Source organism: Bubalus bubalis, chromosome 1 (genome assembly GCF_019923935.1).
Source record: "Bubalus bubalis isolate 160015118507 breed Murrah chromosome 1, NDDB_SH_1, whole genome shotgun sequence".
Classification (NCBI taxonomy): domain Eukaryota; kingdom Metazoa; phylum Chordata; class Mammalia; order Artiodactyla; family Bovidae; genus Bubalus; species Bubalus bubalis.
The window spans coordinates 112,803,707-112,821,210 of record NC_059157.1 but is presented as its reverse complement, the minus strand read 5'-3'; the positions used below and the strand labels follow the sequence as shown (position 1 = coordinate 112,821,210).

The 17,504-nt window shown below is 53.8% G+C and overlaps 1 protein-coding gene across 2 annotated transcripts in view; it reads right to left on the bottom strand.

Moving 5' to 3' along the window:
- Positions 1-17,504, bottom strand: part of PDIA5 (protein disulfide isomerase family A member 5) — a 93,072-nt gene that overhangs the window by 58,042 nt on the left and 17,526 nt on the right. For both annotated transcript variants that reach the window (XM_006078562.4, XM_044942564.2), the window contains exons 2-5: positions 15,249-15,375; positions 12,044-12,131; positions 2,431-2,514; positions 1,900-1,945 (exon numbers count right to left, since the gene is read on the bottom strand). In XM_006078562.4, coding sequence (XP_006078624.2) covers positions 1,900-1,945; positions 2,431-2,514; positions 12,044-12,131; positions 15,249-15,375 — 345 coding nt within the window. The remainder of the gene's footprint in view (positions 1-1,899; positions 1,946-2,430; positions 2,515-12,043; positions 12,132-15,248; positions 15,376-17,504) is intronic.

Genomic DNA, 17,504 nt, shown 5'->3' with positions numbered 1-17,504 from the left:
CACCCACAGCCACAGGGCACGCCCACGAGCCATGTGATTAAGATGCTTATGGGAGCCCGCCCGTTTGCTGTTTCAGAAAGCCTGGTGCAGATGCTATCAACTTAGGGTGCGCCGTGGACCTCAACAGTCTGTGCAGCCTGAGACTCATGGGAAAACACTCCTTCCGATGTATGTATGCACAGTGTCTAAGGATAACGTCCACAGCTTCCAGGAGATTCTCAGTAGCATAGGAACTCAAAGTAGGTAGGAACTACTGCCCTGGGGGGCGGTGGTGGGGGGTGGCACTCCTGGCCTGCGCCAGCACCAGCCGAGTTAAAGTACTAGCACCCCACCCCTGCCTCGGCGTCAAGGCCCCTTCTGAACAAGGGGACAGCAACAACAGCCAGACTGTGCACCCGCCCTGCCGGGGGACTCCTCCATCTTTCCAGAGATAGAAGCTCAGGAGAAACCCTGAAGGGAAAACGGACCCGAGACCAGGGAGGGCTTTGCTCACGGCTGCTCCCCCTGAGAACCTGGAGCTGTCAGGCAGCCATGGGGAGCTCCACCATCATACCCCCTACCCTAGAGAACCCCAGGGACTCCTCCCCAGTCCTTGATGGTCCCATGGGCTTCGGGGACCCTGGGACCAAGGATGCCCTCTCCCCACCTATGACCCTGACCCTGTACCATGCTCAGCCACTTCTCCAGCTCCTTGATGCCAAGATCACAGACAGGATGGGAGCGAGCAGATCCCATACACCTGGTCTTTGTAAGAAGGTGGACAGAAGCTGGGACTCAGCCTCCCTGACCCAGGCAGGTCCAGACCACCTACCTGGGTGTCTCTCCTGCCACTGCAGTTCTGAGAAGCTGCTATTCCCTGCTCCTCAAGCCCAGGACGGACTCCTCAGAGGGCCAGCTAAATATACACTGAACACAACCTCCAGACACAAAACAAAAAGCCCAGCCGCCTCTATCAGCAATGCCCCCATACCACCAAGCTGCCACATCTGAGGAGCACGTGTTACCACTTCAGCTGACATCTTAACACAGAATAAGAGGGGTTAAGCAACTCTAGTTGGTAGAATTATCTCTAAGTGTCTAAGTGGGTATTAAGATGATGAGTAATCAGGCTGAGTCTGTACTAAGTAAAAGCTGCGGCAACTTAAAAAAAACAAGAGTTAGTGGATAAACAAGAAATGACCAGGGAGGTAGGGGGAGAGAGGCAGAGGGAGAAGGGCATGGACAGACAGAAAAGAATGGAAGGAAACAGATGGAAAGAGAGAGGAGCCCAGGGTCTAATGCAGTCTAAGCAGGAGAATCAGAGAGGGTGGGTTCAACATATGCCACGACAGAAGGAACACATGGCCCTAGCCAGAGCAGGAGAAGAATGATCTGAGGAAGGGAACACGAAGGAGGAGAACCAAGGGCAGTGGAAGGACTCGGGCCCCGGAGAGCTGCCAGGGGATACAGGATAGCACCTGCAGGGCAGAGAATCTCCATCCTTATTTTCACTGACGCTTTTCTATCTCTTTTTGAATCGGATTTGTAGCCGAGAATGGCTCAGTGACGTGGGCATCTCATCTGGACCAAGCTGCTGCCCTGCCCGGGTCCTGCATGCTGTGCTAACCTGGGCACCACTGGCCCCCTCAGGCCTATGGGCAGCCCCCAGGGACATGACTGCAGAGGTGAAGGGCTCTGGACAGTTGAAGGGAGACTCTGGCCTCTGCAGAGGAGGGCATGATGTCAGATGTCTCTCTCACTGAAAGAGTCATAAACTGTCTACAAAGCAGCAGGTCATCCCCACTGGTTTCACAGCTACAAAATTCTCCAGGCGTTCTGCTGACCTGTGCTCTACAGATGAGACTCCCTCAGATCACTCTGCCCTTCCTCCTCTGCTGAGAACAAGGCAGGGAAATTTACCTTAAACGTCACAGCTCGGTTATATTCAGTATGAAATGCACCATCCCTGTGAAAACAGGAGAAAAAGGTGTTAATGTTAGGATTGGTTATGAAGACATGGGCTTTCCAGGTGGCACCAGTGGTAAAGAAGCTGCCTGCAGGAGACATAAGAGACTTGGGTTTGATCCCTGGGTAGGGAAGATTCCCTCGGGGAGGACATGGGAACCCACTCCAGTATTCTTGCCTGGAGAATCCCAGGGACAGAGGAACTTGGTGGGCTACGGTCCACAGCATCACAAAAAGTCAGATACGACTGAAACGACTTGGCACGCACTCACCTGAAGACACTTAACCTTTAGATTTCCTGCAGAATCTTAGTAAGATTCAGCTGTTGAACACAGCTCAAGTTTTTTTTTTTTAAGAAATAATTGTAAACACAAAAAACATCATTCTGAAATAAAATTAATCTCACTAAAAACTGTGGTTTGCCGAGAATACCAATGAAAGCTTTTAGTATTTATTTGGAAATTGGAAAAGTCTATGTGTACTTACTGGTAATGGAATAATTCAACCTTTTTGTCCTTTGCACTCAGGTCAACTTTCATCTTCTTGCACAATTTTCTACTTTCTGTGTCACTGAAAGACACAAATGTTGGGGAAAAGACACTTGTTACCTAAAGTCCTCGTGAAGGTTTTGACAGAGGAAAATCTGCTGGTGACCTAAGAGTAAAGGAGATAACTTGGGATTCTCAATAGCAAGTGAGGCCCTCATTACAAATGAGTTCTCAGAGAACTGGAGGAAGGAGGGAGACCAGCAGGATCTGGACTGATCTGGAAAGACAGAGGCAAGCAGATGGGGAGGACATATCACTGCCTGTAAGGGGCCATCTGGTGGATCCAGACAAAGTAGGTTCCCTTAAAGCTTAGTGGGCAGGTGGCACATTGTAAGAAAAACAAGCTCAGGGGAATGGTTCCCAATCCTGGCTGCTCATTAGAATCACCTGGGGGAAGTTTTCAAACATACTGATTCCCTGACCCTCTCGCAGACCATGACTCAGAAGCTCCATCTGTGGCCCCAGCGAGTTGTTTTTTTTTTTTTAAACCTCTGATGTGCGGCATGTGCCACCACCAGACCAGGGTAGGAGAAAAATGTTCTGTGATGTTGAAGGAGTTACAAAATCTGATCAGGTATTGATAAAAGCCAGAGAGAGAACAGCGAAAGGTTCAGTGAGGTGCTAGCGTCTGCAGGATCACAGCCCTGCAGCTCTTCTAATGAGACGCGTCGGCCGGGTGCCATCCACTATTCCCCAAGTGCTTATGCATGACCCCTCTAATCTTGCTTCCTGTTCTGTTAGACCTCTGATCTCAAAATGTGGTCCCTGGACCAGCAGTATCACCACAGCCCAGGAGCCTGTCAGAAGTGCAAATTCTCAGTTCCCTCCCAGACCTACTCAATCAAAACGCCCAGGGGTCCTCATGCAACCGTGTTTTAAGGAGGATCCCAGGTGATCTGATGCCTGCTGCCACCCTGCCTGGCTCTCCCTCATCTCTCCAACCCCTCTCCCACCCCCATGAGGCTTGGTTTCCCCTGTGCCCTGCACCAGCCCCCTCAGAGACCTCACCTGCTCTCGCAGCCTCCCTATGACCTCACCACACTCAGCCAAGTCTTCCCAACTTCCAAACAGAGACAACCAGCTACCCCACTCATACGGCCCTGCTCCTCATGCCAGGACCCTCTCCCCACATCTCAGTGGACTCAGTGAGGGCCTCTCAGCACCCCCACCCTGCACCAATCCCAGCTGACTACACTGCATGAGAAAATTTGTTCTGCCTGGTATGACCACCACCTGAGGGAAGTCCTGTCAGCTCCCACCTGTTCACCTTTGACAACCATCAGCTTCACACAGCTGTGCACCAGCCCTGGAGCAGATGAACTAATTATACCATTCAGCTCAATTCTAAAAGCCACACTCACAATGGACAGGCAACACTATGGAACCTCATTTCAAATGTGAATATGCAATTTGCAGTTCAAGAAGCATGTCTTACCAGCCAGGTGCCTGGGTTGGAGAGGGGGTGTCAGGCACTCTCAGGGACCCCCCAAAACCTCCACACCATCCCTCCCTACGCAGTCCTACTTGCAGTGGCCATCACTGTAGCCCCTGCAGCTTCTAGCCACAACCCTGCCCCAACTCACAGAGAACTCAAGAAACGCTCAATGATCTCAGGAAGGGAGGCTAATGACGCAGCCATGGCTGCTCCCCCAGGGAGGTGAGGATCTTTTAAGATAGGGAGTCCAGAGAGGACAGATAAGCTGGGGTGCGGAGGGGACCCAGAAGGGCCAAGAGCGTGCGTCAGGGGGCCTGTAAGGTGCGGCCACCAAGCCACGCACCCACTGACGGTGGTGATTACCGTCTAGTCTGCCCCGTCCCACGCATGCTCTGTGGTGAAGCCACATGGACAGGCAGCAGGGTCTGTTTGACAACTGTGTCTGAGGCGCCCTTTCCGTGCCCCAAGGAAGACGAGAGGGCTCAACTGGGATGTTTACAACCATTCCCTTGGCACTTGCCCTGTCTGGCTTTGTTCTGCTTCATGCAACGATTTCTGGGACCACCTACTGTCTACTCAAACATGACAACAAATAGCGGCTACGGCAGAAACCAGGTTCAGGTGCCCGCCGCACACTTGCCCTACACTGGCATCCAGCAGGGGCACCCAGACTGCAAGGCAGCCTCACACCAGCGCTCTCCTCTGTGGAGCCTGGCTGGCAGCCTCTTCCTGTGATTTTATGAAGCAGAGAGAGGAGAGACGGGGCCTAGTCTTTGCAACCCCGGCCGGCTGTGCAGAAAAAAACCTACTCCTTGGAAAAAAGCCTTGGTGTCCCGGGGAATCCAGGCCAGGCTTAGGAGTATTGTCCCAAAGCAGCTGGCTGGGCTGGGTGGAGCTTGGGGGGTGGGCATGGAGGTTCCTCACAGGCATGTCCAGCCCCGCCCGCAGCCAGCCTATGACCCCATGACCCTCCAGCAACCACAACTCCATCTTGGCCACAGGATCCCTCAGGCCGACTCTGCAACCCTCTCCTCTCCTCTGCTTCACACACCACCACCCCCCCACCACCCCACCACACACACACACACACACACACACACTCACACGCGCGCGCGCGCAGGTACCCAGGACGGTGGGTGGGGAGCCGGCTTCCCAACCTCTCTGAGCACCTCTGTTCTCAGATCCCAGCGCCTCGGCCCCCCTCATCTGGCACTGCCGCTCACCCTTCCCCACTGGCTCTCTGCCCTTCCCCCAATACGTCCACTGACTGTCAGCCCCATCAGAAAGGTTTGCTCCACCAAGCCGATGGCTTTGTTTTGTTCATGGCTGGTTCCCCAGGGTTACAACGGCTGAGGGCACATAGCAGGCGCTCTATAAATAGCCTGAGTGAGTGAGTGATGCTGGCTGTCGTGCTGGGATGAGGCGCTCATGGCTGGCTCTCTGGGCTCTGCCTACTGAGCTCCAGGAATCCTGCCAGGTGACAATTCCTGACAGTGCGCTCTCAGATCGGCTCCCCTCCGTCCTATGATTCTGACTCTCAGAGTGTGTATGCGTGTGTGTGCGTGCGCATATGCACTAACTGTGCAGTACACTAAAAGTCATAAGAGTTCAAGAAGGGGAGAAATTACCCAAGCTCAGGGACTTAAAAGGATCTGGGTTGATAGATTTCGCAGTTAACTGTGCTCCCACCCTTCCCTAGCCAATGACTAATGCTCTGGCGGGGAAGGAGACAAAGGCAGACAGCAGGGAATGAGCTGCTTTGCTGGGATGAGAGGGAGGGGACAACCACAGAAAGTGACTGGCCGTGCAGAGGTCTTCACCTGTCACTCCCCAGACTGTCCTGCAGGAACCAGCCTTCTCTGGTGGCTCCTCACCGTCCTCTGCCTGGTTACTGGTTACTCACCCCCTGACCTGCCACATCCCCTCTTCCCCCGCCTCCCTGGACTCTGCTCTACAGAGAATGTGGAGGAAGATCACTGAGGCCTTTTCACACTTCCCTCCCTATCCCCAGCCCAGACAGACAGCCCAGTGTTTTTGTTCGACTTTGTTGTGGGTCGCTGGCCAGCAGTGCAGAGAGTGGCTGCAGGTATACAGTGCTGTGCTTACTAGATCTGCACGTGCAATGAGGATCATTCAAGAGACCCACCAGAGATAAAAGGTGAGAGGGTGAGAGCAGGAAGAGGGAGAAGTAAGGTGCTGGAGGCTCTGAAAGGGGGTACTCGACTTACAGAAGTCACAGCCTAAGTAGGAAACCCTCCCGCAGTGGCCACCAGCTGCAGGGACTGGGCATCTAGGTCTGGCTCTGCCACTAGCCAGCCTGTGACCTCCAGCAGGACCCTGGTTCCCCAGCTGCAAAATGCAGAGTTGTCACACAAGCTGGACAGAGCTTTCCATCCCCCTATGGGGTCAAGTATTACTAAAACACCAAGGCAGGCTGCCTGCATCCTGACAGATGAACCAGGAGCCAGAAGCCAGGACAGATGGTGGAGATTCAAAAAAGATCTGAACCTCCATCATCTCTCTCTTAACTCACGATCAGATCCTCGCTTGGCCAGGCAACAACCTTACATCCACTCAAGCCCTGGGCAGCCTCCTGCAGCAGGCAGAAAGCAGACTATAAGGATCCCCAGCTTGTTTTGGACACTGTGTGCCCTTGGCCCACTCAGCCTTCCTGGGGTCTGTTTCCCCACCAAAGAAGAGACCCTATCTTCTGGGTCTAACACGGCAGGATTCCGAGCAGATGTACCTGTGACCCTGAGGGTGGGGAGGAGAGGAAAGGTGGGACATGTTTCCCCCTTCAGAGACATGAAGAAAATGAAAGATGAGTGAGTGAGCAAGAAACAGCATCAGAGTGACTTGTGGAGGACGACATGGAAGGAAGGGGTTGGAGGACAAAGCCGGGAGACAGAGAACAGCCCTGGAAGAGCTGGGCCTCCAGTTTGCCAGGACCTGGGGGGCTGGTCATTAGCCCTGCTGACAACGGGACTCCCACAGCCGGATCCTCCCAGGTCTGCCTGTCCTCCTGGATACGACCTCAAGAAGGCACCTGATCGAGCATGAATCACCCAGCAGAGCTCATAAGAGAGACAGGACACAAGAAAGTGGAGTGTGTCATCCCATCCTCAACCTGCTTCCCCAGCCCAGCAGTTCTGGAGGGGACACAGCACCCTCATGAGAGCATGGCAGCATGCCAGGAGGTGTCTGAAGCTACAACAAAAGCACGACAACCGTTTCTGGAAGCCCACTTTATATCCCATGGTAATTCCACATGCTTACATGTAAAGGAGCAAATAATTTCTGGAAGAAAACATGGGCTTCAAAATATGTTATGCCTGCCCTGGCAGGCCCCCAATCTCGGATCTGGGAAGCCAGTGCTGCTCCTGGAGAAGGACAGCAGATGGGAGAATGAGAGCGGGGAAGGAGGAAAATGCCGTAACATAATGACCTTCACCCTCGGGAGAAGAAAGCGGCAAGCACCCCATAAGGCTGCCTCGGCCCAGTGAGAATCAGCCCCTGGAATCAGCACGCCGGGCACAGGTCCCGCCTGCTGGCTCCAGCTTTACCGTCCAGACAGCAGCACTCCGAGCCAAGGCCGAGCCCGATGCCAGGCTGCAGAGCACGCAGGGAATACCAACTCCCTCACACACAACCCACTTAAGAGCTGAACAAGTACCACCAGCCAACCCGAGTGTGGCTGTCGAGATCTGAGCCAGGAGGTAGAGTGAGGGGAAGGGAGAGCTGACAGGTCCCTGGACGGAGGCCAGAAAGCCTACAGACACCTCAGAGCAACAAGTTACGGGCCTGGGGCCTGGGAGAAAACCGGCAGAGAAGGGTGTGAGTGGCTGTCAGTGTGCAGGCAGGGGTAGGGAGGAAAAGAGCCTGAAAAGCAAGGAAAAGAGAAGAAATATCCACATAGAGAAGAGAGGAGGAAAAAGACCAGAAGAATGGGCAGGGACCAGAGAAAGGAAGAGGCAAGAGAAACCATCAAAGGAGAGGAACAGAGGAGGAGAGAGGCTGAGAGGGAAGGACAGGAGGGATGTCAGAGGCAGTCACCTAGGGTGGGGAGAGGCATGAAGACCAGAAGACACACCCTCCCACACACTTACATGAATACACGGGCCTTCATGTGCATACATACAGGCAACTATGTGTACACATGTAAGAGCCTGGTAGCTCCAGAATGTTCTCAACCAGGCTATGTAGGGATGAGAGCAACTTGGAAGATTCAACTCCATGTTTCACCCAAGAGTAGACTGAAGCCCAGAGACGGGCAGTGACTTGCCAAAGGTCACACAGCTATTTGCTGTCAGAGCCTAGGCTCAAAGCCAGGCCTCAAACCTACAGTCCCACAAGTTTCACAGCACCCCATAGTTCTTAAGGGTCCAAACAGAACAGCCTGTGCACTGCAGCTGACTCATCTCTCTTCAGAGGCATCCTCACAATGACCAAGGGGTCCTCACCCAAGGAAAAGCTCTTGAAGACAAATACATCATCTCCCTCCCTCCAGCTTCTTGATGCCCTAACAAACTGGCCCAGATGAAAAATAAAAAGAGTAGAATGCGATCTCAGATTTAAATTCTATTCTACAAAGAACTTTCATTTACCTGATCCTCGCCACGGACCCAGAAAGAAAGCAGACTATGTATTATTGTCCCATTTACAGATGAGTAAACAGATTCAGGGTAAGCGACCTGGCCAGGGTCACTGGGCTAGTAAGCAGCTGAGCTGACCCTTCAGCCAGGGGCTGTGTCATCACAGCACACACTCTACAGACTCCCCAGCCTGCAGCACTGTCTTCTCTCCCCCAGATGCCCCCTGGCCCCCTCAGCTGCCTTCTAAAGGAGGAAAGCAGAGGGGCCATCACCCCACCCCAAGTCCCGGCATCCCTATTCTGCCTCCATCCCTTCGCTGGCAAGGTGGGACGCAGGTGGGGAACCACACGCAGCAGGGCCCATGCAAGGGCAGCCGTGCTCCGGCTGCTCACCTGTGGTCCCCCGCTCACACGCCTGCAGAGCAGAGGCGAGCACTCGCCGGAGCGTTTCTGCCCTTCCATCGGCCCACCCCAGGGGCATCTCATTCAGACTCAAGAACACAGCCGAGTGCTGTTAGGGCGGCGGTTGAGACCCGTCATCACAGGGCTTGGAAAGAACACACTGGGTTCCCCTAAGGGCTTATGGGGCACGTTCAGAAATCTCTGAGCAGGAGCAGCTGACAGAAGGGGTCCTCCAGCTCACATCCATGGGGATCTCCCTGTGTAATGGTGATCCGTGCCCTGCCCCCCAGGGCGGCCCGCATGGACCAGAGCTCCCAGTGCTATCCCTGTGGTTGTTCTGGGGAAGATTTAGTTGTATCCTACCTCTGATATTCTGGCTTCCGACATCATCCATTATAGCTCCATAATCCACCTACTTATCTAAACTTTTAAAAGCTACTTAATATTTCAGCTTATGCCTCCTCTTAGAGGCATGAGTTGAGTAGCAATTATGTGAACAGTCAACCCTTTGTCTTCAGGTTACCTCTTTAAAGTCATAAGTTGCCCCCAGATCTTCATCTTAGAGCATCAAGTCACAGGATTCTCTCTCCCAGAGGCACTTTTTATTGATTCCAGACATTATGTCTTCAAATGAGTCCCCAGTGCTCTTCTTCTTAGTCTGTCTTTACACACTAAGCCCAGTCCCATACAGTCCTGCCTGTCCAGGGAGCAAGGCAGGACTGTCACCTCCAGTCCCATCGGCCAGACAACCCAAGGGGCCACACCACAGGGAGCTGCCTGCAGGGAAGCCCAGGGCATGTGAAAGACTTGGTCCTCTGAAGGCTTGCCCCAAGTCTGAACTCAACCTCCTCTGTGAAGTTTTCTTCAACCTTTCTAGGCAGAATGAATGAAGTGACTGTAATCACCTGGCTAGATGTCTGCTGCCTCCTTGCACACCGCAATCCTCAAAGACACTATTAGCCAGGCCTGTGCCTCAAAGCACAGAGTAAGTGCTCAAGTGAATGGACCCAGGTGGATGGGGTCCATCCACCTAAACCAAGCTCTCCTGCCCACTTCCGCCACCTACAAGCCTGGGAAGAACTCCCTGTGATGAGGCTCCATTGGCTTGGTATGGAGATTCCAGAGCACCCTATCCCCTCTAACGGGCTCTATCACTTTGCCAGTCACACAGAGCAGTCCTGGTAAAATATAGGAGACAGAGACACACCTGGGAGACAAGAACACTTCCAGACCCACTCTGAACTAGAAGCAACCAACAACTGAAATCTCGTCCACTGTTTAGTGAGCCATCTGTTCCGTTAAACTGGTGTTTGAATCAATCAGGAGGTGTGAGGCCAGACAGGCGTGCACACGCGCGCGCGCGCGCACACACACACACACACACACACACACACACACACACACACAGTACAGCAAACACTGCTTGACGAAGACGTCTTCTGCGCTCATTCAGTGCTTTGTCAAAATATGACTTTCTATCAGTTCTCTCCAATGACAGGCAGGACCAGCTTGAGGCTGCTGCTGCTAAGTCGCTTCAGTCGTGTCCGACTCTGTGCGACCCCAGAGATGGCAGCCCACCAGGCTCCCCTGTCCCTGGGATTCTCCAGGCAAGAACACTGGAGTGGGTTGCCATTTCCTTCTCCAATGCATGAAAGTGAAAAGTGAAAGTGAAGTCGCTCAGTCGTGTCTGACTCTTAGTGGCCCCATGGATTGCAGCCTACCAGGCTCCTCTGCAGCTTGAGGTTACCAACTTATAAAACAGTTGTGTCCCAGAAGTTTATTTGCAAAACAGCCACTGAGAACTTAGGTTGAAGAGGGAGAAGACCGCACTGGAGTGGAGCCCCTAACAGCTCACGGAACCCACAGAGCAGTAAAGGGTTTGTGACTCAGGCAAGGACAGAGATATTAAAGGTTACAAAGACCATTATGGGCCATGCAGGAAAAGAACTGCCATGTTCCCAGGAGAGCCCCACCTCGTCCCCATACTGACAAAACTGTAGTACTACCTATGATCCTCTCCCCTGCTCTTCCCAAACTCACGTTCCCAATAAACCCCACATCCAGCTGAGGACCCAGTGGCCCTGGGAACACCTCCTGTCCTCAATCAGAAGGACATGTAAATGCTGGTGTCCACCCAGTGCAGTGCCTTGCAGGCAGACAGTGCTCAACAAACGTGCAAAGAACAAACCTATTCTTCCCGACCTTTTCCGTATGTTTCACTGTCTGTGTCTTTGCTCTGTTTTTGCCAATCTATGCCCAATTGGGAACTAATTATGTGACAAGAGGTGTGTGTATATAAATCCCAGCAGCAAAAGTGCTGAATGTGGAGAGATGTGGCAATTACTCCTAATGAGGAGAAGGAAGGGAAGCCGAAAACACCATGGACTTAAAACCCCCAAACTCAGAAGGATCTGAGGAGTTCAAAGTGCCCCTTTTGCCACACTCAGAAGGGGCTGGCGTGTGATTCTGCCACCATGACAGTGACACGGAGTCTCTGAGAGGGGGCAGGGGCAGCAGGAGGAGGAGCAGCTCACAGCCTTGTCATCGGGACATATTGGGGTAGGGACACAGGCCGGAGCAAAGGGCTGGAAGGACTCAGCCACCTGTCCAGAACGGACCCGTGTGACGGAGCCACCTCGGAAGCCAGGGCAACAGACAGGTCTGCCAGCTGACTCCCCACTTGTGCCCTGTGGGCCCTGGAGACCCCCATGAAGGGCCTGGCTGCGGGTAAAGCACATGGTTCTCAACACAGACTACCCCCATAAACGAGCCCACCAAGTGGCCCTGAAAATCATCTTGCCTCTTCGGGCATCAAGGCTCCTTCTGCCACCCTCGGAAAAGACAAAAATCAAGTGCATGACAACAAAGTAACAAGTAAAAGTACTATGTAAAAGGGAAGAAGAGGGGTGGGGAAAGACAGGAGGGGGAGCCACACCTACCCTTCTCCAGCCCATAGCGGTCCTGCAGCATCACTGGGGGGTTTCGGGGGAGGGCGTCCTTCTGCAGTTGTCTCTCCATCATACCTCCTCTCCCAGAATATCAATCAGGAACAATTCCCACCCCACCCACCAGAGCCCACCCCTCGCCCTCCAGCCACCGTGTCCCACGTCCCCAGGATCGTACCCACAGTCCACCCAGCAGACGGTGCCTTGTCCTTTCACTGCCTGGGCGACAGTAGACAATAACTTGAGGTGACTTTCAGCTGCAGCTTCTGCAAAATAAACAAACAAATAAACACCTGTACCCAAGCACACTGCCCCCACCCCTGCCATCTTGCCTCAGCAAGGAAGGACGGAGTCCAGTCCTAGAGGTGAGGTTCCGAGCACCAGCTAGAATGCATCCCTGTGGGCAACGGTTCTAACTGAGGACCATCCAGCTCTTCTCAGAAAGCCCCGCTCCCGCCACCCTCGCAGACGCAGAACCTGTCATCCCTCCTTCAAGCCACGCCTCACACCTCACTCTGCCAAGTCTCTCAGGTAGATCCTCAACTCCCTGTAGAATCTCTGACTCGTTACCTTTCGGGGACACACTTTGAAAATTCTATAGCCAAACAATTACAGTTCTATAACTACGCAGGCAACGAGTCTGCTGGTTCCACGCTTGCCTGACCTGGTGCCCAACCTGGGAACTGACAAGGGCAGGGACCAGACCCTTTCCTTCACCTGTGCATCACACACTCACCTAGGGGCTCTGCACAACACCGTGATTAAATGAGGTTTACCTGTGACTCTGGTCTCTGATGGACCGACGCTAAATGTACCCAAGTCACTCTCACAGCCTGCTTCCCCAGCCTGGCAGTACCCTGGGGGGGTCAGCTGCAGGACCACGGACTACGCCTCAGGGCCAGGCAGAGTGAGCATGAGAAAGGATGAGGTGTTGGGGCAGAGCCCCTGGAAAGTACGCTAGGAGGGCAGGCTCTTAGACATGGAGCCGCTGTGGCTAGGATCGCCATGCCACCAGCCTGCGGCGCTCCACTGCGTGGTGGCTGTGGCCAGGCTGTCACGCTCCCCCATTGTCCCTGTCAGCTAGCTCCCTGGAAAGGGCCCCTATGCAGACACTGTGGGGACAGCAGGCTGCCGCCCTCACCCGCCAGAAACTGCATGATATGTTTCAAAGCCAAGCAGAAATGATATCTGAATTATTTGCCTCCTCAGATCTCCTTTTCTAGTGTGGATAATGGAAGCTGTTTGTGAACACAAAGCCTGCTGAGCCTTTTATGCAGTGAACAGAAAACATCCTTCAAGAGCCCTGCACAGAGCCACCCACAGAGGCCCTCCCTGAAACCCCCAGGCCAATGGGGGTGGGGGTGGGGGCGGGGGCTCAGCCGAGGTGGGAAAGGTCGTCCTCACCCTTCAGACTGGGATCGGGAGGCGGGGGAGGGAAACTTGAGAAAAGCACATGAAGCCCTCTCCCTAAGCCTGCCTTGCAGTCATGGAAAGGGAGGCACTGGCTGGGAAGAGGAGGGGAGAGAAGCCAGTGCTCCTGAAGCCATGGGAGGTCCCCAGTGTCAGGATAGGCCTGGGCAGGAGGCAGGAAGGTAAAATGACCACTGGGGTCCAAGCCCAGAGATCCAGACCAGGGAGGAGCCAGGTGCACAGGGCTGCTGAGAGCTCCACTGCCAAGAGGCAGGGACAGAGGTGGGGCCAGGGCAGAAGAGAAAACAAGAGCGCTCCCAGCCCCTCAAGCACTGGGCTAGACACCTCACCTTCCCATTCTCTACTCTCCGCATCCTTTCCTGGTGGCTGAGCCTCCCGTCACTGCAGACTTTGCACGTTATTCTTGCCTCCAGCAGAGGAGGCCAGGCAAAAAAAGGGGACAGAGGGACCCACCCTAGCGTCCACCGCCTGGTGGACCTCAGGCCAGGCAGCTCCAATTTCCTCACTCGTAAACTGGACATCACCTGACAACCTGCACTGCCTCCTCACGCTGCTGCTGCTAAGTCGCTTCAGTCGTGTCCGACTCTGTGAGACCCCAGAGACGGCAGCCCACCAGGCTCCCCCGTCCCTGGGATTCTCCAGGCAAGAACACTGGAGTGGGTTGCCATTTCCTTCTCCAATGCATGAAAGTGAAAAGTGAAAGTGAAGTCGCGCAGTCGTGTCTGACCCTCAGCGACCCCATGGACTGCAGCCTACCAGTCTCCTCCGTCCATGGGATTTTTCAGGCAAGAGTACTGGAGTGGGGTGCCATTGCCTTCTCTGCCTCCCTCACGGCAAGGCAGCAAATGAGAGTGTGTCTCAGAAGTTCCTTGCAGAGCCCTTCTAAGAAGGTGAGCTTATGTGAAGGGGTGTGCACAGGGAAGAAAGTGAGCATGTGCCTGGTTGGGCTGACGACCCCAGCTCCAGGGGCACCCAAGGATGTTGAGACACGCTTGTTCAGGGCCCTGGAGCCCAGGCCTCAGGAGAGACTCTTACTGTCCCCTGCCTCAGTTTCCCCCTATTCCCAACAGAAAACAACCCCTGGGAGCGTGTGCCAGGCCCTCATAACAGCAAAGGCCAGCACGTGCCGGGTGTGTGGAGGACGCAGGCCTCAGGAGGGACACGCGTCTATCCAGAAGATCCATCAGCACCACCACCTCCCTGCTCCCGCCCCGGGCTGGGTGTCGAGTATGAGCTGCTGAGAGAGCTGTGCCGGAACTGGCCCCGACTACTGGCTACTGCTTCTCTGGGGCACAGAAAACTTGGCATCCTTGAGGGCAGCAAGAACACTTAACTCTGCTGGAACAGTGTCAAGTCAGATGTTCGAAGTCACAGCCAAGAGCTGAGCAAACCTATTCGTCTGTGATGTCCTCTCCAGCCTCAAGGTCAGAAGAAGCAAACCACTATTTCCACCCCACACTGAGCGCAGAGCCCACTCCAAACTCAGTCTCTTGTTCTGACCCCAGAGCGAGATAGACTGGGGCCAGGCAAGGCCAGGACTGCCAGCCTGGGTGTGTGCCCCCATGCCTGGGGCAATTCAGCTGGAGACAGGCTGGCCCAGTCAATTAATCCACAGCTCTGATGAAGTGTGGCCCTGGCGGGGATGGCCTGCTGTCCAGCAGCCAGAGAGTCCATCCCGGGTGGTCACTGTCCTCTGGACTCCTTCACACACATTTCGTCTCCCTCCTGAGGCACTGAGGGACTCCAGGGGGCTTTTCCTAAGGAACCCTGGTAAAAGGGAACTAAAATAACCTCTTAGGGATCCAAAGCAGCAGCACTAATGCCCCTTCGTCAGGACCCTCGGTGAGCAGTTTTTAGTCCTGGGGTCTCTGCCTCCCATCTCTGCCCCCGCTCCTTCCTTTCTATCCCACTGCATCCCTGACCACAGCCCCAAGGCCAGGAGAGGCACTCACCAGATTTGGAGTAAAGCACCAGTACATTATTCCGGGTCCTGAGAAGTTTTTTCAAGTCCTTGGGGTCAGATATTCTCTCGATGAGTGAGGAGAACTTTGCGGAGGACAGCCACGTCGGCAGGACCACCTGGGGATCAAGGAGCCAAGGACCGTGAGTCCCGAGTCCCAGTGGGCCCGAGGACAAGAAGCACCCCCAGATGTGTTGCCCCTAGGCACAACTGACTGGGGAAGGATAAGGTACACCCCTCCTCTCAACCCGACACCTGCCTTTTGCCTCACCCCCTCTCCAAATCCCAGGCAGCACTAGTGGTAAAGAAGCCGCCTGCCAGTGCAGGAGACCTGGGAAGATCCCCTGGAGGAGGGCATGGCGAGCCACTCCAGTATTCTTGCCTGGAGCATCCCATGGGCAGAGGAGCCTGGAGCACCACAGTCCACAGGGTCACAAAGAGTGGGACACGACTAAAACAACTCAGCACTCACGCACGTACTCTCCAAGTAGCACCCCTCCCACAGGGACTCTTCCAGCCGACTCCCAGCCACCAGCTCCCCCTTCCTCTTCGTGCACTTTTTGTATGAGGCCATACGGACTGCATGGGTGCATAAGCATGCTGCATGGACGTTCCTGCCACCCTTTCAATCAAGACCTCTCTGGGAGGTCAAGGTCTGTACCCTACCCTGCCCTCAAATGTCACACAGTGGAGCAATGTGAAAACTCCATCCTGCCTAGAAGCACCAAAGCCCAAAATCCACAGAGAAGTATGATCACCTCTTAATGTGATCCTATTCAGGATGGGAATGAATGGGTGGTTGAGGGGTTTTCCACTTCCCCCACTTAGCCAATGGTCTAAGGAGACCAGCCAACAAGAAACAAGCCAATTCTCCCACAGAAAACCCTGAACACCTTGGGCCCTGGAAGTACCAGGCCCTGCTGCAGGCATGAGAGGTGGGCTGAAAGCAGGAGCAGGGACGGGGAGGCTGTTAAATGTCTGAACAAAACTGTGACACAGCAGAGCCCCTCACCCACACAGCCAGCCAACAGGCCCCTGCACAGCCAGCAAAGAATACCACGGTTAACACCTGGAGAGACAGAGTAAGAAACGCTCTGCCAGGAGACACCAGGCAGGGTGCAGACAAACTGAACCTTGAGATCACCCATCTTCTCTAGGCCTCTACCCCTCAGCACCTTCACCTCCCTCTTCCAGAATGTTGCTAACCTAATCCCCCAAGAAGGTTATGGAGGAATGTGGAAAGAAGAGGCAACTACGGATTATCCGATGTGCTTGATCTTATAGATCAGTTAGTTTGACCAAAGTTGCATAGCTAATAAGAAGCAGGGCTAGCATCTGAACCCCCATCTCTCTATGTGACCCCAGGTCCTCTTAGGCCACTGCCTCTTTGTAGCCAGAAGTCTTGCACTGAGTCTGAGCTCCACTCAATAGCCAAGATGCCCAGGCAACATCACTCAACCTTCTACAGACTTAGGGCTTCGCATCCGATGTGGAGATAATGATACCTCCCCTCGTGGGACAGCTGTGAGGATGAAAGGGGGTAACTTATTGAGCATGCCTTATAAATCATACAGCACTCTAACAGTACCAGTTACTGTAATATATAATGTAAATTTCCATCTCAGCAGAGTAGAACACAGAAATGTGTCCATATTCTAGTGCTTCTAAATATAATCTGCCATTGGATGCAACTTAACCTTTTCCACAGAGTAAAACCATCAGAAGGAGTTGTCCAGGAATGCTTTTTCCTTTATTCTGCCCTGGCAGGATGTGTGCAATGCCTGAGGACCCCCAGCCTTCATACAGCAGCTTTGAGACTACACCAAAAAGTCCACTCCACCTTATTATTACATGTTATTCCAGAAAGGTCCATAACAAAATGCACATGGTTAAAGGAAAAAAAGAAAAGAATCTGTTGGAAAAACATGTTGATGCTGCTGTTTTTAATCCTCGAATAACCTGCGTAGTCAATAGAAACAACTGCCCTTGCCCAGTGCCTCAGGACTCTGACCCGCAGATCAGCGCTCCTGAGAGGCACCTGCATTTCTGGACTGGGGGGTCAGGAAAGGGGAAGGGATGGCGGGCCCTGTGCCCACCTGCCCAGGCAGCACAGCAGCGTTCTGCTGGGCCAAGCGGCAGCAAAGTGTCCACAGCAGAAACCACAAGAGCACCAAGTCTCAAGGCTTATCCACAGCTTCCTTCCTAGAAAGCCCAGTGAATCCCTCAGGTCATCTAACAGTTATATTCT